This window comes from Uranotaenia lowii, chromosome 2 (genome assembly GCF_029784155.1).
Source record: "Uranotaenia lowii strain MFRU-FL chromosome 2, ASM2978415v1, whole genome shotgun sequence".
Taxonomy (NCBI): domain Eukaryota; kingdom Metazoa; phylum Arthropoda; class Insecta; order Diptera; family Culicidae; genus Uranotaenia; species Uranotaenia lowii.
Genome location: NC_073692.1, coordinates 361,513,020 through 361,538,790, shown reverse-complemented (window position 1 = coordinate 361,538,790; position 25,771 = coordinate 361,513,020). Strand labels below are relative to the sequence as shown.

The following is a 25,771-nucleotide window of genomic DNA, read 5'->3' as shown; positions in this document are numbered from 1 at the left end:
AATTTCACTTCATTCCGACCGACCATTCATACGTGATGTTGTTCAAAGAAAACGCATCCATTTTTATATATAAGAAGATGTGAGAGATAACTTTGTATGGGGACCCCTCTTTCATAAAATGTGAGATTCTTGAAACTATTATACAAACCATCTCTGATCCAAAAAACCCTCGGATACCAAATTTCACTTCATTCTGACCGACCATTCATACGTGATGTTGTTACAAAGAAAACGCCTCCATTTTTATATATAAGAAGATGTGAAGAGATAATTTTGTATGGGGACCCCCCTTTCATAAAAAGTGAGATTCTTGAAACTATTATACAAACCATCTCTGATCCAAAAAACCCTCGGATACCAAATTTCACTTCATTCTGACCGACCATTCATACGTGATGTTGTTACAAAGAAAACGCCTCCATTTTTATATATAAGACTAGCTACCCGGTAAACTTCGTCAAACCTTTTACTTAAGGGGGGGGTAGGGTCTAACGTAAGGTTGCCAGAATTTTTTCCACTCCCATCCGGGCCTAGCAATACCGGGCATTTTTTCAAAAAAACCTGGCAAAATCCGGGCATGGATTTCAATTTTTCAAATCCAAAAACCGGGCAATAACCGGGCAAAATTTAGGTGTTATTATGTATAACAGCAAAGGAAAAATGCAAAAAAAAATTAAATTAATATTTTATTAATGTAATTGCAGACTTCCAAAAACTTTTTGGAACACTTAAATATTTAAAGGTTTATAAAAGTAAATCAGCGAAATTATTTGAAACAACCGTTGAAAATGTCCATACCGTTAATCGATTTTGCTGAAACTTACTCAAAAACTTTGATTTTTTTTTGGTTTTTTTGTGAAAATTGTGAAAAAATCCGGGCAATATCCGGACTTTTTTCACGATATCCGGGCAACCGGGCCGGACCGGACTTTCTCGAAATTTTGCATCAAATATCCGGGCAAACCCGGATAAAACCGGGCAATCTGGCAAGCTTAGTCTAACGGGTATAAAAAAACACCATTTTCACGATTTTTTTTCTAGAGCTATCGTTCAAACAAATGTATTAAAAGTTTTTGCGTTATACAAAGCATTGTTAAAAGAACATTTAGTAATTTTTTCGTAGAAAAATATTGAAAAATGAGCCGGTGACGGAGCACTTTCGAGGATGCCTTTTAGAAAACAGGATTTGCGGTGGACACTGTATCTCAGCACAGAATCATCTGAAGTCAAAAAATCAGAGCAAAATATTTTTAATAGATGTTTTTCTGGACCCCAACGTTTTTATTTAACTTAAAAATATTTTTATGAAATTTTTGTGGCTGTTTGAAGTAAAAACTACAATTTTTCACTTAAAAATCCGCCATTTTTCACCTGTAAAATCTCCCCAAAGTAAAAAAATCAAAAAAGAAAAACGTTGGGGTCTGGTATTTTATATGTAGAAAATATGTTCCAAATTTGAAAAGAATCGGATAGGCCATTTTCAAATGACGATGTCCACGGACTTTAAAAAAGTGCTTTCGAGAAAAACGCGTTTGAAGTTTCTGCTCTTGCTTTCTTGCAGTATTAGATAAGAGGAGATAAAGGCCTATAACTTCTACAGTTTTGCTTCAATTGACTTGAAAATTTGACACAACATTCTTGAAATGTTTTACAATAAGAAAATAAAAAAATAAAAAAATCGATTTTTTGAAAGTGTTAGACCCTACCCCCCCCTTAATAAATCGTTAGGAAATTTTTAATTTGATCTACCCGTCTTTAACTTCTTGGTGCTCGTGAATTAATTTTCATGAAAATCGTCTTATACTTGATTGAGTTAGGCCCATTTCAAGTTGATATTGTATGGGAGTTCCCCTTCCATCAAAATTGAAATTCTCGAAACTATTATTCATGCCATCTCTGACCCAAAAAACCCTCGGATACAAAATTTCACTTTATTTCGACCGTCAGTTTGTGTGATGTCAGGACACTTTATTTTCATTTTTCGCAAAACCATAAATGGTAGGCAATGTCTCCACCAGATAGCGCTAATTCACATATTTTAAACATCCAACTTTTATCATACGATTCTGTTTGTTTATAATTTCGTGACAACAAGAAACTATATCTAGAATAAAATCCACGAGAAAAGTGTACGAGCGGAAGTTTTTGCAGCAAAACAATATCCTTATCAAAAATTATAAGTCTATTTGTATTTTCACCTATCGTTTTGCTAAAGGTATAAATCTTTTGTTTCAGAACAGATCTAAATTTGTAATTACGTGCTCTGCAGTACCCTCATGAGAGAAAAATGAAGCAATGACCTTACATAACCAGGGCAGTTGAATTTGTTTTGATGGTTTCGAAGCTGTAAGGATTTAATCCAGACTTTGTTGATTGGCCAAAATACATCTTCAGCATTTAGAAGATACACCGAGAATCTACTAACCGCCTTAGAATATTTTATCTTTTTGTGAAAGATTTCTTTGGATGATTTCAGTATACAAACTTTCAAAATCTGCCTTAAAGCAACAAAAAGTGAAGACTAGCTTTAAGACTATTGAAATATTTTTGTATTTATGAATTTGTCGTTGGTCTTAAAAATACATGCTAGAAAATGGGGGAATGAAATAATTTTCGATTTTCGATTTTCGATATAAGATCAAACTTGAAAATTTTAAACCAAAATGGCAGAATTTGTCTAGGACGAGAAAAATTACCAAATAATTGTTCCTAAATTGCTCCAAAAATATATTCACTTGAAATGGAAATGAAACAACAAGTTTTCTTGGGTTTGCCGAGTGTTGGAACGTTAATATGTTTAAGAATTAGGAAAACGAAATCATCCGGACAATGCGTGGTTTTATACATGCGTAAAGTTAGGCCAGAACAAATATCAATTTCTATTCTTTTGTCAACCTCCCCCCCCCCCTCCTTCCACCCCCACTTTAGGGGAGGAATATATAAAGTCTGAAGTATTTTATGGAAATTTCAAAATTTTATGTGCAAAAAACAAATCGTGGAAGATGTATGTTTGATTTTATTGAACTTGTTTCGATAAAAATACTTCATTTATAGGTTTATCTGCAACTGAAAAATCTAATGATGAAATAAGATGTCTTCACTGTGAATTTGCGAACTTCTGAAAACGTTTTTGAATCTTTCCCGAAACTTTAGTCGAATGGCATCATTTTTGTTCTTTTTCATGCTGCCATTAATTACACATTCTGATCTCCGTAGCCTTCAGACCCAATCCTCCTTCAACTTTGAGCCCGACTAATTTTTTCGCTAACATTGTTTTTATTACACCAAAATGTCATAGGCATCATAGATCATTTGATAAAAAACAAAACGGTGGCAATGTTGACCCTAGATTACAATGTAATCACTTTGCAAAAAATCAACCAATTTTTCTTCTGAGTGTCCTGGCTGTTTGTCTGTGCTATACCTATTGTTTTATTTAGTTCATGTAGAAGGCTATCTGTATGCGTGTAAATAAAAAGATCGTCCAGAATGACTCTTAAAATCTTACATTAGGTCACAACTCTATAACTAGGGAAAGTTTTGATGATTTCTAAGTGATTAGGAGTGCATCTTTGAGAGCTTTTGAAAATTACTAAGTTTAATTTGTCTAAGTTCAAAGTCAACTTATTTATGCGATAATAGTCTTTCAATAATGTAAGGTCAGATTAAAAGTTATTGTCGTTTTTTTCAGAGCTAGTTTTATTGTAGAAGAACACAGAATTCTCAACAAATGATCGATGAATACCTTTAAGAAGTATTGCAGCAATATCATTTCAATAAATAGTAAAAAAAAACAGAGGTCCGAGAACAGATCCCTGGGGAACGTCAATATCGATTGATGTTAAATAACTACGGTAGCCATCAAAGTTGACAAATTGAGATCTTTCTGAGAAATTGCTTTCGATCATGTCTGAAAGAGCACCACATATTCCAACAACACTGGTATATCAAGTAATGGGCCGTCGTGAAATAATATCTCGAATAGTTTAACTCTTGTTTAAGTTAAAGGGGCTCAGGATCGCTCCTGATGGCATGGATCGATAGCATCAGATATTCCGAGATTAAAAAAAACCGCACACATTCCGAAACATTACAAAACATAGTTAACCGTCTCTGCTGGTGGTTGGTTAAAAAAAGAGGCCGAACCTAGAGCTAAATTTGTCTTGACGCTTTGGAAAACCCGAATGTTTTTGGCGCGCATTACATCCGTTAATGCGCGCAGCATCGCCATGTTGCTACTGGGTCTTTTTCGCATATTAGGGTGGTTCAGTGGCTCGTTCGTTCCAGAACAGGGGCACCTACAGTAAGCTTTGCAGATTTTTTCGTAATGATCTGAAAAAATCTAGGCATTTGATTTCGAATTTTATTTGCACAAAATCCAAAGAAATCTAAGCAGAATCCAATAATTTTTCGAAAGAAAAATTTAAAAGTAAATGAAAAAAAATAACACCAAGAATTATTAAAAATTTTTCGTCAAAACTCGTCAGCTGTGTTCAATTTTTTTTTTATAAAAAAAATCAATTTAGATAAAGCTAGCTCAAAAAATTGAGCCCAATTTGAGTTTCCTTTATTTTAGGTAATAGAAATAAATCTAGAAAAAAAAACTGACTTGTTTTTACAATATTCTGCTTGCTTCACTTGCGCACTTTACTTTAATGACCCGGGTATGTCCATAAATTCCGGGTAGTTCGGAATGCTTGCCCTACAATAAAAAGCACAAGCCAACAAAATTAACATTTTTGTGATGTGCAAAGAATTAAAGAGCCTATTTTAACTAATTTTAGGACGCTGATTCCAAATCTGCCATATTCTAGCAGCTCTTTTTCTCGTGAATACTTGAAAATAGGTAAAGATTCAATAAAGAAATTTGTGAAATTTTGACAAATCTCCCAAAATCAGATATTCGAACATAGGCACCAAAAATTTCCTATAAAGTCTTAAATTTCTCAATTTTGTATTTGAATTTCATTTGTATTTTTTTCTAATCTTGTTCACAAAATATGATTTTAATAAAATACGAGACACTGAATTGTGGTTCTGAGAAAAATCTGATTTTAGGTTTAAAATCATGAACTTGTATATCTGTAGCTCCATGGAATGAAAATTTGTTTCTTTGGAAATATTTTTTCTGACTTTGTATTATTAGAGATCTTTATGTTACTTTCCAATTTTCATAAAAAAGTGTATTTTGATTTCGATAAAAGACATAAAAAACATTATTGAGAAAATGAAAAATATTTTCATTTTTTTCTAAACTAGCGGATTTAAATTTACGATAGAGCTTTTAAATAATTTGCGAATAGAATTTTGCTTTTAACAGCTCTAATAAGAGTTTTTATTTTCGATAAGTTTATTAACTCTTCTACAATGTTTGCTTGTAATGTATTAACAATTATTGCTTGAAGAAGTAGATACATACCATAAATTACCTTCCATGCAGTTATAATGAAAAGTGGAAGTCAATATACTGAACTTATTTCCTGTTCTTCTGAATGGTAAATATATTATATGAAAACAAAAAGTCAATTCAATCAAATTTGCCCCGGGCCCACGATGGCTTATTTCGATCCTGCGATATATAGAACATATTATTTTTGTTGAAATTACGACAATTTTTAAAAATGGCAAAACAAAGATGACGCTGTATGAAAACTCTCGGCTTGGTTTGATTATCGAAATGCGTTAACAGAGAATTTGACTTCAAATCACTGTATTTCGTGTTTTTTGTTCATCTGTGTTTTTCTCCGATTTTTTTTAAATAAATTTCGTCAACTTGGATGCTTTTACGCAATTTTTTTTATTGAAAAAAATACATCTCGTCACAAAAACTAATCCAAATTGGATACTTATACTGTATTTGTTTATGCCGAGTGTTGCACTAGTGTTGCACTAGTGCACACCTAGGTGCTGTCAAACTGTTTGTTTATTCGGACGGTGTTGCACTGGTTTTGACCTGGTGTTGCACTGCCATCGGGCGGTGTTGCCCCGAAAATTTTGTCAGTGTTGCGAGAGAGTGTGTGAGTGAGCGAGGTAGCAATACACTGGCGACGATTTGTGTTTGTTTTTATCGGGTACGGTGGAACACTCCACGAGTGGAGAAAACAAATACAGTATTAGTCATGCAAGACAAAACACGATTTGTTCAATTTTCTTCTTTTTCAGACATATACATGAATTTCTCTCTGTCTGTACTCTATAGAATCGAAAACTACTAAACCGATTTACGTGAAACTTGGCAGGAAGAAGCTTCTTAGAAGGTTCTTATAATAGTTTGACACCCCTCCCTCTTACTGGAGGGGGAGGGGGGGTCTCTCGAGCAAAAGTAACAAGTCTTCATAACTCGAAAATCGCTCATTTTAGTGCTAAAAATTACTTAATCTCAAAGCTGATAATTGATTTAACCAGCATCCAGGAAAATTTAAAGAAGGTAGAAGGCTGCCCTGCTCTAGTATTGGTACAGACTGTGTCGTCACAATCAGGAAAAATCTATTAATTTACTAGGAAATTTGACTTTTTCGTTGATAATTCGAAGAATTTGCTGGAAATTTCCCACTTTTAAATCATGACTCTAGAAGGATTCTTGCACTTGATGATCGGTACAAAAAAAGTTGGATTTTCGAGTAATTTTTATATAAAATAGGCCATCGAACTTCGAAAAATTGGTGAATTATTTCTACTCAAATTTGCAAAACTTTAAAATTAGTTCAAAGTCTTCCATGCAATGCTCAAGTTTGCGAAGTTTAAGATCCTTATTACAATAAAGTAATCAAAACACAAACTTTTATAAAAACCATAATTATTTATTGACATTTTAGTAAATTGCGTTAACCATCGTTAATTGATGTTAATTGTTCTACATAAGAATTGAAAATGGTAAACCGATTAGATAAAAATCATGACATCAGTTGACCACTCAAAAACTACCAGCTAGACCTTTTAAAAGCTGATTTTTTTTTCATTTTTGCATGTTTGCAAGCCCAATCAAAATTAAATTGAAATTCATTTTTGTTCTAAACCGTATTTTTCTTTGAAATTTCTGCCATTCCCATATCAATTTTCGATACATTCGTTTTTGTGACGTCCAATATGGCTCGCGACCCTACCTTATTTGAATATTTCTTGAACCAGAATCGAATATCATAAGATTTTATGAAAATTATTAATTTAACCCTCTATTCACTCTACTGTATACTATTTATTAAGTACCTACTTAAGAATTCAAACAATTTTAATGCATGAAAGGTTGAATAAGCAACATTTTAAACCTGAAAAATTTAAAAATAACCTCATTTTTTACACTATTTAAACATTGCAAACTTTTGAAAAAAAAACACAAATTTATTTTTTTAATAAAAATTGCTGAATAAGAGGTTAACAAATTAGACAAAAATTTGTTTTCTAAATGATTTATTTACTACAAACTTGAAAAAGTTATTTCTTGGTTATAGGAAAGAACAGCTCATATAACTTTCAATAAACTTATGAAATATTAAGATATACAATAATATCTATTTCAAGATGATAATTTTTACATTCGCGGTATCTAGAGTTCAGCCCCCAGAATGGCATTAGATCAGTCTAGCATTTTTTAGATTATTTGATTTGAAATGATTTCATATGTAAGAGCTTTTTTCAATAAATCTTTGGTTGTTTCTCAGAAACAGTTTATCACAAAACAAACTTAAATCATAACCCTGTTTTCAGCACTTTCAATGTACTTTCGATTCACATTTTACATTCATCAAAATTCTTCTATTTTCTTTCAGAACCCGGCGGAAATGTCCCGTGTCGGCGATGGTGGAGGAGAAAGCCAGATCCTTATTACCTCGTCATCATTTTGCTAACTTATCATATTATATAGCGGAATATGGTGCTAGAGGAATGACCATAGAGGCCTTCGTATCTGTTTTATTAGAAATGTTAGATACACCCGAAAAGGTATGAAATGAAATTTGGTGTAGCTGTTGGATGATTCTTAAATTTTATTTTGTTTTTTTTTTTTACAGCATACTTTAGTAACAGAAATAAGAGAACTAATTTTTCCTGAGGATAGAACGCGATATGACGAACTTGTATATAGGAGAGGGAGAGACATTTACGGTGATCCACTAGATAGGCATAGGGTGAGTAGAAAGTCGCAAATTTCTTTTTCCCACAGCAATTACCAGCCAGTAATTATGTTGTCAACGGTGGAAAATCCTGCTGAAAAATAACCTCGACCTCGATGCCGTACCGGGGTTCAACTTTTATTCTAACTAACGGCCGAGCTGTGGCAATGCGTGATAAATTTTCCTAGCCCATAAATAAAAAAAAATGGAGAAGGTATGATGGTTGAAGGCAAAGCACCTCATTAGACATCAATTAATTTTCCCATCAGACCTATCCTTCCGGTTGGGCTTTCGGGAGGAACCTTCGAGACGATGCGCCCGGTGTGTCGAGAAACTAGAAAAGGAAAAAATGACACGAGAATACTAAATCGTTCGTTAGTAGTCCGTAGTCTTGGGGCGCAAAAAAGTGAGAATGCTTACTGGAAAGGACCAGAACTTTTCGGGCCAAACGAACCCATTTTCGCGTGACTGAATTATTAAAATACTTTTTTTTTCGATACAGCAGCAGCAATTTCTCGAACTGACCACCGCCACCGGGATTAATGCGAAGAAATAACTACTCAAAAAAGAATGAGTCATTTTGGGGAGGCGAATACTTTTTGTTGTGTTCTGAAGTCAATTCTCAGGGACATTTTACAGCAAAAAACCTTCTTTGTTATATCAAATTCAATAAAAGTATTAAAAATCAAACCAATTTGATTTTTTTACAAATGTGTGCTGAAAGGATGTGGTATGAGGTTCCAAACTGATCAAATATTGGTCCGAAGAACTGATGATGATCTAATGATAGTATTTTTGAACTGATCTTCACCCAGGTGGTTATTTTATCTCTAGTTATGAAGGACCACGCCTCTCCCGTATCCTGATTCCATAAATACGATAGATTGCCTCATGGTCACAAAAATCCGATGTGTTTAAGTATCAAAATTTTTAGGTTTAAAATTGTTCCTTGCACTGTCAGAAGACTGCATGTCAGTTAAAGTTTATTTGATCAACTCTAAAGCTTCCTTCATTGGAACAATTTTTTGCCCATATTGTGGCGCTCCAAGTGAACGGTTTTTGAAGCTCTTGGCGCCCACGTGTCGGGAGTTGTGTCAGCCTCACGTATGTATTTTTGAAAAAATTGTGCACAGTTCTTTGGAAAATTCATTGTGGTCTGCATCTAGGCTAGCTAAACAGCTGAAATTGCCCAGAAATACCGTATGGCGCGTTATCAAACGGTATACGGAAACATTCACGACGATTTGGAAGCCTCAAGCCAATCGTCAGAGTGGAACTTTCGACCGGAAACTGCGTGGTAAAATTTTAGAGACGAATATAAGGAATTCCAATCTGTCAGACCGTGGTTTGGCCAGTAAATTTGGTGCTGCCCATAGTACCGTGAGGAGAATTCGACTCCGGGAAGGAATCAAGTCGTATCGAGCTAGCAAACAGACAAATCTGAATATAAAAAAGAATAGTGTGACCAAAATTCGTGCTCGGAAGCTAAAAACCAGGTCCTACTGACCAAGTTCGACGGATGTCTTCTGATGGAGGATGAAACCTATGTCAATGATGTCTTCGGGCAAATCCCAGATCAAAAATTTTACTTGCCAACGGCGCGGGGGGATGTTACAGCCAAATTTAAATGTGTTTTTGTAGACCAATTTGTACGGAATTTTATGATTTGGCAGGGCATTTGCAGCTAAGGCAAAAAAAAAAACAGTTTTCGGTACTAACAAGACAGTGGCTTCGGAACTATACCAAAAACAGTGTCTCCAAAAACGATATTTGCCGTTCATTCGATCCGATCGTCGTCCAAGAATAGTATGCACAGAAAGGGGTCGTTTCGAAAAACCTTAACCCACCCAACTGCCCCCAAATCCGCCCTATTGAGAAATACTGGGCCATCATGAAGAGGAGACTCAAGGCAAAGGGAAAGGTTGTTAAATCCATCAATCAGATGAAGACCTGGTGGAATAAGATAGCTAAAACGATGGACGAAGAAGGTGGAAAAAATCGGGAATTCCATCAAAATAGTGACGATCAATTTTATCCGTATTTTTTTCTTAAAAGTATGAAGAAAACGCTACATTTGTATAAAAAAAAACTTGAAATCAATAATAAATAACTGAAATACAGAAAATTGTTTGTGTTCCAATTCGAGCGTATCGAAAATAAGTTATAAACACATTTTTTTTTTTTTCATTAAATTGATTTTATTGATGATTCAAACAAAGAAACAGTGCGGAAGTGTTTTAAAAAGCTTATTCATACAGTTTATGAAGAAATACAGTTTCAATAGGTTTTGTACAGCTGATTGATCACACTTCTTGACCGCAGCATTCCAATTTTTCTTGAAAAACCGCCATGGAGCTGTTGGCCTTACCATCCTTCTTGAAAACTCTCTTGAAGATAGCCCAATTTCGTTCTATGGGGGGAAGCTGGGGGCAGTTTGGTGTGTTAATATCTTTCTCAACGAAATCTACATCGTTATGCTCAAACCATCTAAGAGTAGATTTAGCGCAGTGGGATGACGCCAAATCCGGCCAGAACAATGGTGGAGTCGTATGTTTCTTATATAGTGGCAGCAACCTTTTCTGCAAACACTCCTTTTGGTAGATATCGGCATTTATTGTTACTTTTGTAAAGAAACTCGCCGACTTCAATCCGCAGGAGCAAATGGCCTGCTACACAAGCACTTTCTGACCAAAATTTTTCACCTCAATCGACTTCTGGTGGTCACTCACATCCTTCCCAATAGCTGCAGTGTAGAATTGCGGTCCCGGAAGAGTACTGGAATCCTCTTTTACATAAGTTTCATCGTCCATGAGAATGCATGTTTGGGTCAGATGGTCCTGGTTTTCTGCCTCTTCCTGGCAAATCATCAAACGTATAGTGTGAAACTAGGCCTTCGACTAGCTCAGGACTCCAGCCAATCTCAGGGTCGGCTCGTCGTAGCTAGGAAATACTTATAAACCTGTTCGATGTCGTTACCTCCCACCCAGTTATAACCCGTATTTAAGGCTTTTCGGTGCACGCAATAAAGTACCAAAATCTTTAAGGGGCAATTAAAATTATTTGTATTGAGCAAAAGCAAGAAAACTTAGAAAAAATACAAATCTAATTTATTATAAAAAAAAACCCTTTTTTGACTCACTGCTCATCTCTGCTGCTTCTGGACACTTCGTTGCCCCGGGAATCGCTGCCGTGGTACCACGTGGGATCGCTGTCCGTGAACTTGGCCCAGTTCACCAACGATCGGTGATGTCGTTTGGCCCTCTGCCTGCCTCCGGCGTTATGGCGGAAGTTGCCTTGACCTCGAATCGTTATCCGGTAACTGTTGTAGCTAACCAAAAACCGCAGTTCTTTTTCCCGAGCCGTAGGTTGTCGTACGGCCGGGAATGTCCTGCCGTATGTAGACGGACGGCGTGTACTGAGCCGTATGGTAACGGACTGCGGTCCAATCTTCTTGGAGTCGCGGGCACTTAACTTTGGTTGCACCGTGCCTTTCGCTTAACAAAACTGAGCACTCAAACAATAACCAAGGTCCCAAATCGGAAACGACACTTGGTTGGCGGAAACGGATGTTGGCGGGATAAAATGCGCGCACAACGATTGGACGACACTTCGGACGCGAACTCCAAGGTATCAAAGAGGCCGGCCAATGGTGCTTAGGCCTTATATAAACTCCGCCTGAATTGGAGATCGGCAAAGCCGATGCATCTGATTGGGCCACGCCATCTGAGGCGATGTAGCCATCTCGCTCTTTTGTTGTGACATGTGTCAGGAAGTTTGATGTTCTAGCAGTTGAGTCATCCTGAACTGCTACATGGAAAAGAAACTGATATTCTCCTAACTTTTATTCAAATGCCCAAAATTATTTCATTTAAATTTAATGTTTATAATAATAATTCTTTACAGCGTGAATATTTACATTTAATTACATTTTATGTTTATCAGGGCAAAACTGCCACCAAAATGCATAAAATGCAGGTTGTAACCGAGTAGGAGGTTACAAGTGCTCCCCGAACTTGTGAATGATGGATTTTACGCTCGCCGGATGAATGCCGAAACGTTTCGCCACTTCATTCATCGAGATGCCCTTCTCTCGCATCCAAGTGTCCAACACATGAATTTTAACTTCTTTTTTAGTTCGCGACGTTTTGGGAGAAACGAATGTTTAAACGTAAACAAAGCACTTGTTCACTCTACACATACAGGTGAGGTGAGCACAGTTGTGCGCATTCACGCGTTAGTAAGTAGAAGGCCCAAATATGTTTAAAGTGAATTTTCGATACACTCCTTATCCCTGTTAAAATCCCTACGTTTGGAATCACCCTATTCTCTTAGCCCCACCACTGCAGCTGATTGGCCATCGAAGTCTCTCATGCTTTGTTCGTCATATTTCCCTCGTCACTATTGCAAATAATCTAGCGTAACATTTCATAAGAGCGAAACTAACAGTTGACTCGAAACGAGAAAAATGCGTTTGACATTTTTGAACATCTTATCAAATCCTGTTCAAAGAATCGACCACTTTTTGTTCAAGAAAATCAAAAATGTGCATTATACTCACTTATTGTTCGTTGGTTATCAAGAACTTTAACTTTTTTCACTAAATTTCAGATGTTTTCGAGTTTCGCGTTTTTTTTGTTTTCGATTCCAGTTACGCCTGCAAGTTGGTTTCGAAGTTACGCTCTTTGGTCCTACACGAAAAAACTAACTAGGCCGTTTTGTCACACACGGTCAACTCAGTTACGCCTATTGGTCCTACACGAATAGAAAAATTAACCCCATTATGAATAGGCGTTACTTCACGTTCCAACGAAAATGCATCAACAGGAAGTTTCGCCGCCCAATAGGCGATGGAAGCGCTGACGAATTTGGGTGATGGTTTTGTATTAGTGCAAGTGGGATGCAGCTATAATTTCACCCAACTTTTGACAGTTCTAAAGGGTTTTTCTTAAGGAGAGAAAGAATAATTTTTCGATTCCTTCGCCCATTGAATTTTATCAATTTTTTGAAAGTTTTAAGTGATTTTAAATTTAAACCGCGTTTATTAGGTAAACCCGAGCAAACTTTGATGCCCAAATTGATAGCAAGCTGAGACCTTAAGAAGGTGTCAACAGCGAACTGATAGCATCCTCTGGTGTTGAATTTTGAGCGAGAGCTAAATGAGGCATAAGTAAGGTTTCAAAAATGTTTTCCTGATAGCAAATTAAGACCAAAACGAGGTATGAACTGCGAACAGGAAACAAACTTTAATGTAGAATTCATACTGATAGCAAAATAAGCCATCATTAAGGTATCCGGTTTTTAATAAATTATAAACCTGGACCAAAATTAATATAAAGCATCATTTGCTATAGCTAAATATGGCATCGTTGTGGTATCCCTGATTCATCCGTACTTGAAAATGAATCTGTTACACGCTCCCGTTTACAAACTTTAAATTAGGTGTTATAGCTTATAATGGTAGTTCTTTGGATCCCCTTGACTTTTAATGTGAATTCTTAAAACTAAGTTTTTTAAATGAAAAAATAAACAATTTTGAGCTTATAATGCCAAAATTTTGTATACATTTTAAATACAATTTGGTAAAAATTTTAGATGTTTCGAATTTTATTTTATACTGTTTTGTTCCAATGAAAACTTAAAATTAAAAAAAAGATTTTCTGTCATATGCTCCTTTGTTTCTGAGGACTAAATTTTTTTTTTTCGTTTTGAATAGTTGAATAAATATATAAAATCTCTTTCATTAATAATTAAAAATCAACTATTTATATAAATTAAGGACAAACTTACACGTGATCGAAGTTTGTATTGGGAAAAAATAATAAAATAGCAACGAATAATACTATAAACAGTTTCACATCAACAGTTCCCGAAAGAGTATTATCTCTGTAGTTATTGTTATACCAAACTTTGTTTCAAGTTTATTTTTTTTAATTTTAAAGTGCATTTAACAATCAATTTCAAACAAAATGAAAATAGATCGAGAATAATTGAATGCGCTGGTTACTTATGTTTAAAAATTCGCAGCTTTAATCCGATATAAAACCTTTCAAATTAACCTAACTTTTTTATAATTCTCACTTACACATAGTTTTTTTTGGTCGCCATTCTGTAAAGCTGGCATCACAGCTTGTTTTGACCAAAACATGTTTACGTTTCAAAACGTTAAACTGCGCGCGCGGAACGGAAAACAGATTTAAATAGAAATTTAAAATAAAGCGCTATAACTATAAAGTTAAGTCCATCATTTGTGACAGAGTGCGAACGTGAAGTGGCCTTTTCTAAATAACCAGATTCGATCCGGTGTTTATTTTCGATGGAGACGGAAGCGAAGCGATGATTCCGTCCGGTGGAGAAACGCAAGAAGGAGGTTATTGTAGCATGCGGATCAGAACCATCGAATTTTTTTCTCCGTTTGAGACGGACTTTAGCAACAAAAAATGGCCATCTAAGTAATCCAATCCGGCTCAGAAGCGTACTCCTGGAGGAGATGGAAGCGTTGACTTTCCGGTGGAGGAACGCCGGAAGTAGGAATTTTGGATGTTTGAATCACCATATCCGGTTTTTGTTCTCCGTTTGCAACATGAAGTTAGCACCTAAATAACCAGATCCGGCTAAGAAACGTTTATTTCCGAAGGATATTGCAGAAAAACTGCCGGAAGAAAATTTAAGCATGAAGACTAGCAAGGCTGGATGCTGGCGCCAGGTAAGCGATGATCACAATGCGATTGCGACTAATTTCATCGTTCGCATTTGTCCATAAGGTTAGTTGACCTAAGAAATGAATAGCGAAAAGGTACTTATGGAATTTTACATCGGGCAAACGTTTCACGGAACTAAACGTTTGCACAGAGGTAGGAAAAGGTTTTGATCTGACGGCAGCGTTCACATAGATATGAAAAAAAATTTAAAACATCAACAATTTTTCGGCTGAATTAAAAGTGCTCGATATCGTAAAATATATGAAAAATCGAACACCTAGACAACTTTGAAACGCGTATTCTCAGAACTATAATTTGGGCTCTAACACCTTTCTTCCATTATAACCCTAAAACAGTTTTTTTTTTGCATTTTATCAGGCAGTAAATTAAAAGCATTCGATTGTGGTATGCCCTGTATTCTTCGATCCGTTTTTTTTTCAAGGAATTTAACAGAATTAAGCGTTAGTGTTGATGATTGTTGTTTATTCTGGAGATTTTTAATTTTCACTTTATTCGTCCATTAGCGTTCGGGTTTATCAATAACTTATTAAAAACATCTAGTGATACTTTATATCACTTCAAATTTGGAAGCACATTTCGAACGCCTTTCATAGGCAACGCTTGAAACTTGGATTTTTTTTTACAAATTTTTGTTTTTTTTTTTCAATTAGCAATGAATTGTCTTTTCTTTTCAATTAACAGAATTGTGTACACAAAGACGTAAGTGTTATCTGATTTCTTATTCATGAATTATTTTTGACATAGTGTGGATAATATAAATTCAGGCGTTTTGTGAAATACACCACAAGGCATTTGAAGCGCTTGGGATCAGAAGTGTGCAAGTGCATAAACGATAGTTTCGAGAAAACGCGCTTAAAGTTGTGGAGGTGCTCGATATATCATGCTTTTTCGAATTCGAGCAGTTTTTATTTAATCAAAAAAGTGTTCAAAAAAATTTGAAAAAAATTGAGTTTTGCATGTACATTGAAACATGAAAAATCGTTAGGTATTCTTAACTCAAAATTAATAATAATGCTGAGAGCCTGAAATTTAAACCAATATTAGAATTGAAGCTCTCAGGATCAGAAGGGTGCAAGTCCAGAATTATCAATTCTGAGTTAAGTATACCTAAAGATTCTTCTTGTTTCAATGTACATTGATGTAAAACCCGATTTTTTAATAATTATTTTGAACATTTTTTCGATTGAATTAAAACTGCTCGAATTCGAAAGATATATCGAGCACCTTCACAACTTTGAAGCGCGTTTCCTCGAAACTATCATAAAGGCACTTGCACCACTCTAAACCCATGCGTCTCAATTATTCACCTCAATTGCTAAGACGTAGCATAACTTTAGGCGATAAGGTTACTCGAGCAAACTTCTGTATCGGAAAAGTGATCAAATATTGCTATCACGTCCTGAATTTTGCTCTTATTATGGATGACTTAAGGTGGTTGACACAGCAAAAATAATTGCAAAATTTTAAACACGAATGAAGAAATAATCTCAAATTTTATTGTATCGAGACCTTTACTTTACCTCGATTTGGTGTTGTTTTCTAAAAGTTTTGAAAGCATAATGATGCTTAATTTTGCTGTAATGGAAAATTATGTGATTCCTTATATTGGCATTATTATGCTCTCCAAGCTCTCGAAAAATGAGCTGTAGTTAAGGTCTCACTTTTAGCTAAATTTGGTATCAATTTGCTAACCATGTATGGAAAGTTTTGCTCTCATTTTTGCTGTGTACCACCTTATGTCAAGCAAAATGAGAGCAAACTCGGCTCTCAGGGCGTGATAGCACAATTTGCTATAATTTTGACATAAAAGTCTGCTCGGGAAGTGGAACCGCATACATCCGGAATGACCGTTATCTCGATTCGTTTACTTTTGCAGTTTATCCTTTTCACATGTTACGCTAGAAATGACCTACTCTTGCAGAAGCAAGATCTTCCTCGCCAGTAGACAGCTTTCTGCTGTGGAATCTTGAGCGATTGATTGCCAGCCAGATGCTGGAACGGTCAGTTGTGCTAGCGATGGCTCAACGTCGCTTGTCTATCATACATGTCTCATTTTCGATTGTATTGTCGTAATAAAATCATGCAATGTATTTAAATACGATAAAGAATATGCATGGGCCTCACATTGTAGGTGCAGATATACGAAAATGAGTTTAAATAACATTCTATATGATATAATCTGTTAAATAAAATACGACTTCTGGTCAGTGAATCAAAAATCGCCTACTGTCGAATGATAATGACAATGTCCCAACTTAAACTTTTCGTGACAAAAAAAATTAAATCTTTGTGATTTTCATACGCTCGGAACGATAAAGACATATTTCTTTGCTGATGGATTCCGATAATATTTTTTCAGAACATTCGTTTGTGCTATTGAAAAATATAAGGATAAGCGGTTCCGAAAATACCAACTAAAAGGTATCGGATCATAGCTTGCGAGATAATGAAAGAAAGCTCGGCCTCAGCATGACGGATATTGATATTATAAGCGGTTCGGAGACACTGGGTCGTGGCCATGGCCGATCTGGCCGGTTCTGGAACGAAATATGTCAAATTTATCGGATCGGGACTTGCGACATATTGATAGAAAGCTCTTGGCCTCTTCATAAACGACATCGATAGGAGAAGCGATTTGAAGAGAAAAACAAAACTATATCAAGATGAGATATTTGATATTAAATGTTTTCCTATCAACATGAGATATAATTAGGTACTCGTTAGATGTATAAATATCTCAAATTATAACAAAAAGTTCATGCATGAATAACTAAATTCTATTAACCCTTGATAGCATCATATCAAGATTATATCTCAATCAGATAGGATTTAGATCACCAAAAATGCAAAAATATGAGTCTTGTATACAAGTATGCAATCTTTGTCTTAAAAGTTTTCAGAAGTATGCAATTTTTGACTTGTACGAACATTTTTATGCATTGTTTCCAATTTGAACAAATCATGAAAAGTTCGGATACTAGCCAGGAGATTCGAATCTGGATCAGCAGGTTGAGAGGCTTGCACCATGGCTGGTGCAATGGAGTGAGACCTTCAAACTTCCAATAAAAGTTTTCGAAGTATTTTGTTGCTCGGCAGAAAAAAACAACTTATTGTATCAAAAGAGATATAATAATTTTTTTCGAAGCGACCAAAACGAAGATTTTTATATCATAGATATATCTGGATAAGTTAAGAATATCTCGTTTCGATGGGTTTGTGTAGTAATTTTGATATGCTCTTCTTATCGGGAAATGGGAATCGGAAGTAGGGAGTAAGAAGCAATGGAAGCCGAATAGAAGTCAAAATCAAGCTGCTTACGCCAAACCAAAAACTCGAAAATTATATGAAACTGCTGTGTGGAGAATCGGTGGGGGTTATCATCGACAACAAAACCTGTAGCAAATTTGATTATTTACAAAACGCTTCCGATTGACCAGTATTACACTTTTCGGGATGGCCAAAGTATTGAAGAGACGGAGAAATCAATTTTGTTCCAAAAATTACGGTAAAATGGCAATATTTTGTCCTCAAACATATGAAATGGCCCTCAAACGTATGAAATTGTCCTGAAACGTGAAATTTTTTGGGTCCATATAAAATCATTTTTGAGAAACATGTGTAGCCTACAGATTCTATCGCAAGCTTCGCAAAAGACTGAAAAGAGTCTGTGCAGAAGCTAATGAGCAGTGTCCGATCAAAAACTCAAACACTGGCCTACGATTTACTGGAATCTAATTCTTGAATGATTCACTGTAAAAACAAGAGTGCAGAGAACACAAAAGTTAAAGAAAATTGGATTTGTTCCTAAACTGTGTCTATACTGCTCATTTTGAATCGTGCTTTGACATAATGAAACACTTTATTATCTAATATGATGAATTTTTGAAGTTGAACAGCATTTTCCCAAAGCAGTTACTGATTCTAGCTGGTAATTGAATCCAAGTAGATGAAAGCCTGACTCGAATGTCTATAATAATTTTACTTCTTCTTCCATCCACAGAGAAAAGATCATTTACCTCATTCGCACGATTTGCCGGTAAGTAATTGCAAAACCTTACTCGAAACATCCGTTTATTTTTCTTAATTCATGCAATCATATTTCAAAGAAACTATTTTCAACCTTGATGCGATATCTTCACTCACACAAAGGGTTTTGTTTACTTTACTCGTTTTTTTTTTAGTTTTCACAATTTTTATTGAACCACCACCACAAAACACACACTTTCACTTTTTTTTAAAGGTTTAGCGCAAAACAGTTGCTGTTTCATACAATTCGATCGATGATTGAAAAAAACTGTTAGAAATAGATTTTATTCAAAATTTTAGAAACGTTGTTTTGGTTTTTCGGAAGCATAGTAAGGACGGAAGCATTGGTCAAAAGTCGAACATTTAACGTTTGGACTGAACAAGTTTGAAGCAGTAAATGTCTAACACCATGCTCTGATATGCTGCTAACTTTTTATTCAATTTTAAAAACTTACTTAAATTTTTTTATTGCTTTGTTTAATGTTGAAATCGATTTTTGAATCAAAACTTTGCTTCAAGCTGTCACTTTACGCTTGTTTGTTATTCTTATAAATAATTTCGATCGACTGTAGTTGTTTTTGAACTTTTAAAATGCCAAGCATGACAATCTGAAGCTTAAATTAAAAAAAAAATATATCAACTTTTGAAAAAAAAACTTTTTGGCTCCAGAGGGAGCCATCTGATGACAACAACATTGATGACAAATCGCATTGGTCAAGTGTTGGGATTATGAAAGAAAAACGAACGATAAGCTGAAAAATCCGCAGATTAAAATATCACACTATTTGATGACAAAACCACCAGTGGAGAAAGTTCAAGAACAGTCATCTTTCTGGAGTACTGGCTTAAGACTTGTTTGATTATTACACTTGAACGCTTAATGGGTTAAACAAAATCAATTGGCCTGTTTATCTATAAAAGAACTAGACAAGTATCTGGTTGTTGACCATCTCTTAAGATGGTCAGTGACTTATTTGATAAAAGATGAGTGTTTCATAAGCTAGAAATTAGAAAACGGTTTCCATGGACCGAGTGAGTTGGAGGAATATTTTTCATCAGGTTATGTCGTGAGACAATTCATAATCTTGAAGAAGTCACATCAACTTGATTGTTACAGTAGACTAAGTCGATTTGGGTTCTTTTTTTAATTTTTCAAACTCTGGGGTCTAAAAAGCTTCGTTTTGGATTAAAACTCGCCCATGATTTTTTTGCCCAATTTTTTAGTGACTTTTACATGAGTTAATTTAAAATTTTAGGTTTGTATGGAAAAATCGAATATTTTGTTCTTGAAAATCAACATCATTATTGTTTCTTCTGTGGAAACGATCCTGCCTATGTAAAAGTTCAAATTTACTCATGTAAACGTTATTTAAAAATTGTGAAAAAATTCATGGATGAGTTTTTATCCAAAACGAAGCTTTTTTTACCCCAGAGTTTGAAAAATTCAAAATAAAAGCCAAATCGACCCAGTCTTTTGTTACATTAGAACTAACAGAAGGTAGAGTGAGAGCCTATAGAGGGAAATTTAACAAAATATTTAGGTATACACCAAGCTGAAAGTTTTAAAGTCCTTTCAGAAATCCAGAATCGTTTCCAATTTTAGTAGAAAGCTTGTCGAAAAAATGTGCATTTTTTTTTTCAAATAAAAAGCTTCTGTCATCACGTAACCATGATGGTACTCTAAAAGTGTGTCCAATTATACTTTTATTGACACATTTATATGCAGAAGACTCTCGAACTCTCGATAAAAAAAAAAACGACAGTTGTAATCATCGTCTGTTCAGCGATTATTTTTGAGCACAACCTCTTCAAATCAATCAAACAAGTATGATTCACAAACAAACAGTCATGTAACAAGTTTCTCAAGGACTTGAGACACTTGAAAGTATTATTTTATTGAATGAAACTACACAATGAAATTGGCACAAACGGATGGGTTGGATATTTTTTCTCCTAATTAGCTATCGAGATATAATCGTTTCCGTTTGAGAAATATTTGAAGTCGATTTGATAAGAAAATGACCCATTTGATGTTTTTGATTTGTTTATGGTAAACCAAACAAAGAAAGTCTCGGTTTTCGAGCATCATTTGACAAGTTTAGAATTTCGATTAGCACATGAGTTTATTTTTATTTTCTGGTTTTCAAAGGCTAAACAATATCTCTTGTCTGAAGATATGTGTTTTTAAGGCTTTATCATTTTCGAAAATCTGTTACAGCATCGAGAAAGGACTTTAGTTTTGGCAAACTGAAGCTTGAACTGAATTTTCCTAAAGGAAACGAAAAAATGATTCCCAGAACGTCTCGAAACCATAATCTGCTTGATTCTTCTGTTTGAAGTAGGAGAAAAACTAGTACTCTCTTTTGCCAATCGATTGTGTTACTACGTATACTATCACCATAAATTTGAGTGATAATGTTACTCGTAAAAAGACGCATGTGGAAGCGCCAAACTTTCTCGTTGCTAACGCGAAAAAGTTTTATCACTCTCCTAGTTGAGTTCAAGATCTTACAAATGAAATTTCAGCTCTTCTTCTTTGACGATATTAATGTTAGTTATGGTTGTTTTTGGTTGTTTTTTCTTGTTCGATCATCGAATAGAGTTTTCTCTATTTTGAAGTTTATTAATTCTGAAGGCTGATTCTGTATTACGAATTTTTAGATCAAAGTTCTGATTATGCATAAATTTTTCGAATGTATTTCTGAATTGAGATATTAAAATCGAATGCCTAATTTTGATAATATATTCTGATTCAGAATGCTAATTCTGAAATCTGATTCTAAGATGTGATTCCAAATCTAAAACAACTCTAACATCTAAACTCAAGTGCTACAAGTCAGACACCGCGAAACAGATTTTCAATTTTTCACGTGTTCGACGCCATGGCACGTTCTGATGTGTGCCATGTGCCAAGCTGATTGAAATCCATCGTTCTGCCGTGCCGACACCTAGACACTACTTCTAAGCTGTCTTTAACTAGGTGTGTCGTTTCGTATTTCATCATGTGAGATAGTGCTTTTCCTCAATTGGCGCGACGATTTTCTATGGAAGTTTTACCCTCAAACAACAACGTGGAGGGTAAGACGATGGGAAGCCGGCTGGCTGGCTGTTAATGCATCTTCAAATGCATTCATATGGCTGATTGAATTATCTTATCTTGCGTTATATAGGGTAGGTATTTGGTTTTTTTGCGTTTCTGAAATATTAAAAGGGTTAAACTACGAGTGAATACATAAATAGTTATTAGCTTGACCTTATTCGAGTAAGGGCTCCGAATATCAGAAATTCAAGTTCATGAACATTTTTTAAATTCTCAGTCTCGGTTTATCATAATTCGGAATCAGAGATCATAGTTCAGGTACCTATGCCAGGAGATAATACATACTTTTTCTTTCGCTTTCAAAAATTTTCCGGCTTAAATTAAGATTGATTATTTCAACAAAACCGTTTGAATTTTTCGAATGCTAACAAAGAATCTCGTTAGAATTATGTATTCAAAATTATAACCATAGACCGTGCATGTCTTTTCATATGAGTATTCATCGAATGCGTCTTTGATGCTTCTAGGCTTTCAGCGCTAGTTGATCTAGTGCCCGCTAGGTGTCATGCAGATGAGTAAAAATGGTTTATGCTGTTGACCGTACCTTGTCTCTGGTTTGTAAGCACGTTGGATTTGGTCTTTTTACGACATCATTCATTTTCCGTCTTTAGCGATCAGGAAGGTATGAAAAATATTTCGTATTTCGATTTTTCATCAAAGAAAATGTTAGAAGTTTACACTATCGTTATTTCATAAACAAGCGTTTTGGATATTTCTCGTGTACTTGTTTGCTTAACTGTTGACCACTTTCACAAAATAATGAATTCAAATATATGGATTTATTTGATTTGGAAAAATTTTAATTTTCAGAAGTTGGTTATATCCAATGAGGTTGTTTCAAAAAGCGAAAATGAGTGAATTCACGTCACAAAAATAGGACACTTTTGAATTTTACGAGAAAACTTTGACATTTCTAACAAAAAAAAATGTTCTTTGAAAATGATGAGACGATTCTGAAACACCAAATTTTAAAGAATGAGTGAATTAACGTCACATAATTTGTTTTTTTTTGTTAAGTTTTCAAGGGAAATGTGGTTTGAAAGATTTTGACCCTCCAGATGGGCGGATTTTTAAAAATTAAACATAATTAAGTTAATTTTAGTTTAAGTTCGTTATTTAAAAAAAATGGAATAAAAAAACTTGAATTTGGTGCCAGTTAAAATTAGGAAAAAGTGAGGAAAACATACTGAAAATTTATCATAGTACAAGAAAAAATAACAAAATAACACTTTTAAAAGTGTACTTAATATTTGAAGGCTCTAAAGAATGGTTCAGAATAACTTGAAATTACGTGACGTTAATTCAGTTCACTACCCTGTTCTGTTGAAACCGAGTGAATTCACGTCACAACTTTAAAGAAGCATAATTTTGTTTGTTGTAGTTCAATCGAGAAGCTACGCACATCATTTTGTAGAAAATTAATTTCACTACAACTTGTTCGAAGACACCGATATCCTATTCTCAAAGAGAGAACAGGAATTCAAAGAGTTATGTACTGAAGTCAAATATGGTCAATTCTAGCGCGGATTCACGTCTCAAAGTTATCAATCACAACACAAACAACTCAAAAAATTGTAATGCGAAAATCATATTCATTTTGAAGAAAATTCAATTTGTGGCCATTTTCTACAGTTTTTTTTTTCATTTTCAAGTGAATCGGTGATTTCTACAATGATAACAGTTCAGAAAAGTCCGGAAAAGTGATTTCACATCACGGTGGAATGTGTCTTAAGCTATTCTTCTTTATTTTAATTGGTTATGTCAAGGCCTTTGGATGAAAGATGTAGATTATATAATCCATGAAAGGTTAGTTTTGTGAATTTGTTTGTAATTTTTCTTAAACAACCTGTGAATAAAAAAAATTATACGTAGAACATTTTTTCGATCACAAAAACGTTAATAACGGACACTTTTTAAGTTAAAATGACAGCAAAATATCATTTTGTGCATCAATGCGTCAACTTTTTATGGTTTACATATACTCGTTCATAGGAAATGATTAATTTGAGTCGGTAAGTCCTCAAAATAATACCAAATATTTGTCCGTGCCACTGGTGCTCAATTTACATAAACAGTGGATTGCCAGGAAGCATGTTCAAAATTAATTGAGAAAAAAAATCACAAAAACCCATCCCACATTAGCAGGAATCATTCGATTTAGCAAAAATTCGGCATGAATCATAGAAAGGGCAGAATAAAAAATTCCTTCAAATTTGGTTGAACAAAAATGCAGATGTTCAATTAATCTAAGCACCAGTGTACAGATTTTTTTTTTACAATATTTCAAAAACTTGTATTAAGGACCTTTCTTATGAACGTATATACGTTTTAATGACCAGAAGGATTGGTGTTGAAACTAGTGCTGTCGGTACGAACTTTTATTTACCCACAGTACAAAATGAATCAAAAATGGTCATTTATTTTTACCAAACTCTAAAATCACTTTTGATTTAAAAATCTGTCACAATCTTTGATAGCATTCTTCTGTACTTTCAATTTCCAATTTGCATTGAACGATTCAAAAGCTGTGTCATAAACAACAACAATAGAATTTTATATTCTAGAAAACCCCGATTTTTGGAAAAATCCGCAAAAAATTTCCGCTTTATAAACGGACGAGTTAGATATCGGTAAAATTCTTAAGGAATTTTGAGACTCTCCAGCGATGATCGGTACGATGGATAAAAAACTACCAAAAGACGAAATCTCATTCCGGATTCCCAATTTCATGAGATTGAAGTATGCAAATTGAAGTTGCCTTTATGTGATTATTATGTTTTTATCAAGAAATTGAAACCTGTTGAGGGAAAGATAAGGTTTTTATAGAAGAACCGGGGTGAATTCCATAAAACGCTTGCTTATGACTATCACATTGCTGATACAATGAAATGTGTTTTCTGAATTCCTGAGTTTGGATTTAATTTCTTTTAATTTATTCTGGGGGATGATTTGAAATTCAGGCTTGTGCTGAAAGTTTGATTGCAAAACAATGCATTATTTGAAAGTTCATCTCAAGTTTAAATAATAAATCAATTACCTGTAAATAAAAAAAAAAAAAAAGTTTTTCCATCAAGTTTCAAAAAGTCAATAAAAATTCAGATTTTCAACCAAATTTGTAAACTTTCTTTGTTTCAATAAATTTTTTTCGGTAAAACTAAAAATTAGGATTGTATGATAATATTTAAGCAAAAAAGAGAATTTTAGAATTAAATAGAAGTCGTTTAAATATTGATTTTCATAATTTAGCTTCACGAGGGAAAATAATCGCAAATATATTTTGGAAAATCATAAACTCTGAATTTTAAATTAAGAGTACCTATTAAAGTTGATAATCTGAATTTTCCTGAAATCCTTTTTCCTGAACTCCTTTTTTATCTGTCCTTTCCAATTCCTTATTAATTCTCAATTTCAAGCTCGAAAGTTATGCTTGTGATATAGCTCAGTTGGCAAGTCAGTTGCTTCCTAATATTTTTTTTCAATAACTGTCCGCCAAATGCATATATAAAGTCGCAATGATATAAAGTCGCGAATGCCATAAAGATGGTAAAACGACTATAATCGAAAATAAAATAAAATACTTTCACAATTGCAAATCTGAAAGTTAATTTAATAGGTACATCATGTGTATAACCATAATTAATAGAAATTTAAATCGAGAAATTCAAATTTTGAGTTCAGCCAAACGCTGCTTATAATAATGGTAAGCTGTTGTCGATCCTTTGTTCAAATTAAATTTCAACTAACATTGTATTTATTTTTCTAACGGTTTGCGAAAGAAAACAAATTTTTATATTGAATCTGGGGAAGATGGCAAAAAA

General features: G+C 34.4%; 1 protein-coding gene across 12 annotated transcripts in view; it reads left to right on the top strand.

Moving 5' to 3' along the window:
- The window catches only part of LOC129747966 (whirlin), a 427,024-nt gene that overhangs the window by 215,577 nt on the left and 185,676 nt on the right, over positions 1-25,771 (top strand). For all 12 annotated transcript variants that reach the window (XM_055742407.1, XM_055742406.1, XM_055742405.1 and 9 more), the window contains exons 10-12: positions 7,767-7,938; positions 8,007-8,123; positions 18,828-18,863. In XM_055742407.1, the coding sequence (XP_055598382.1) occupies positions 7,767-7,938; positions 8,007-8,123; positions 18,828-18,863 (325 nt within the window). The remainder of the gene's footprint in view (positions 1-7,766; positions 7,939-8,006; positions 8,124-18,827; positions 18,864-25,771) is intronic.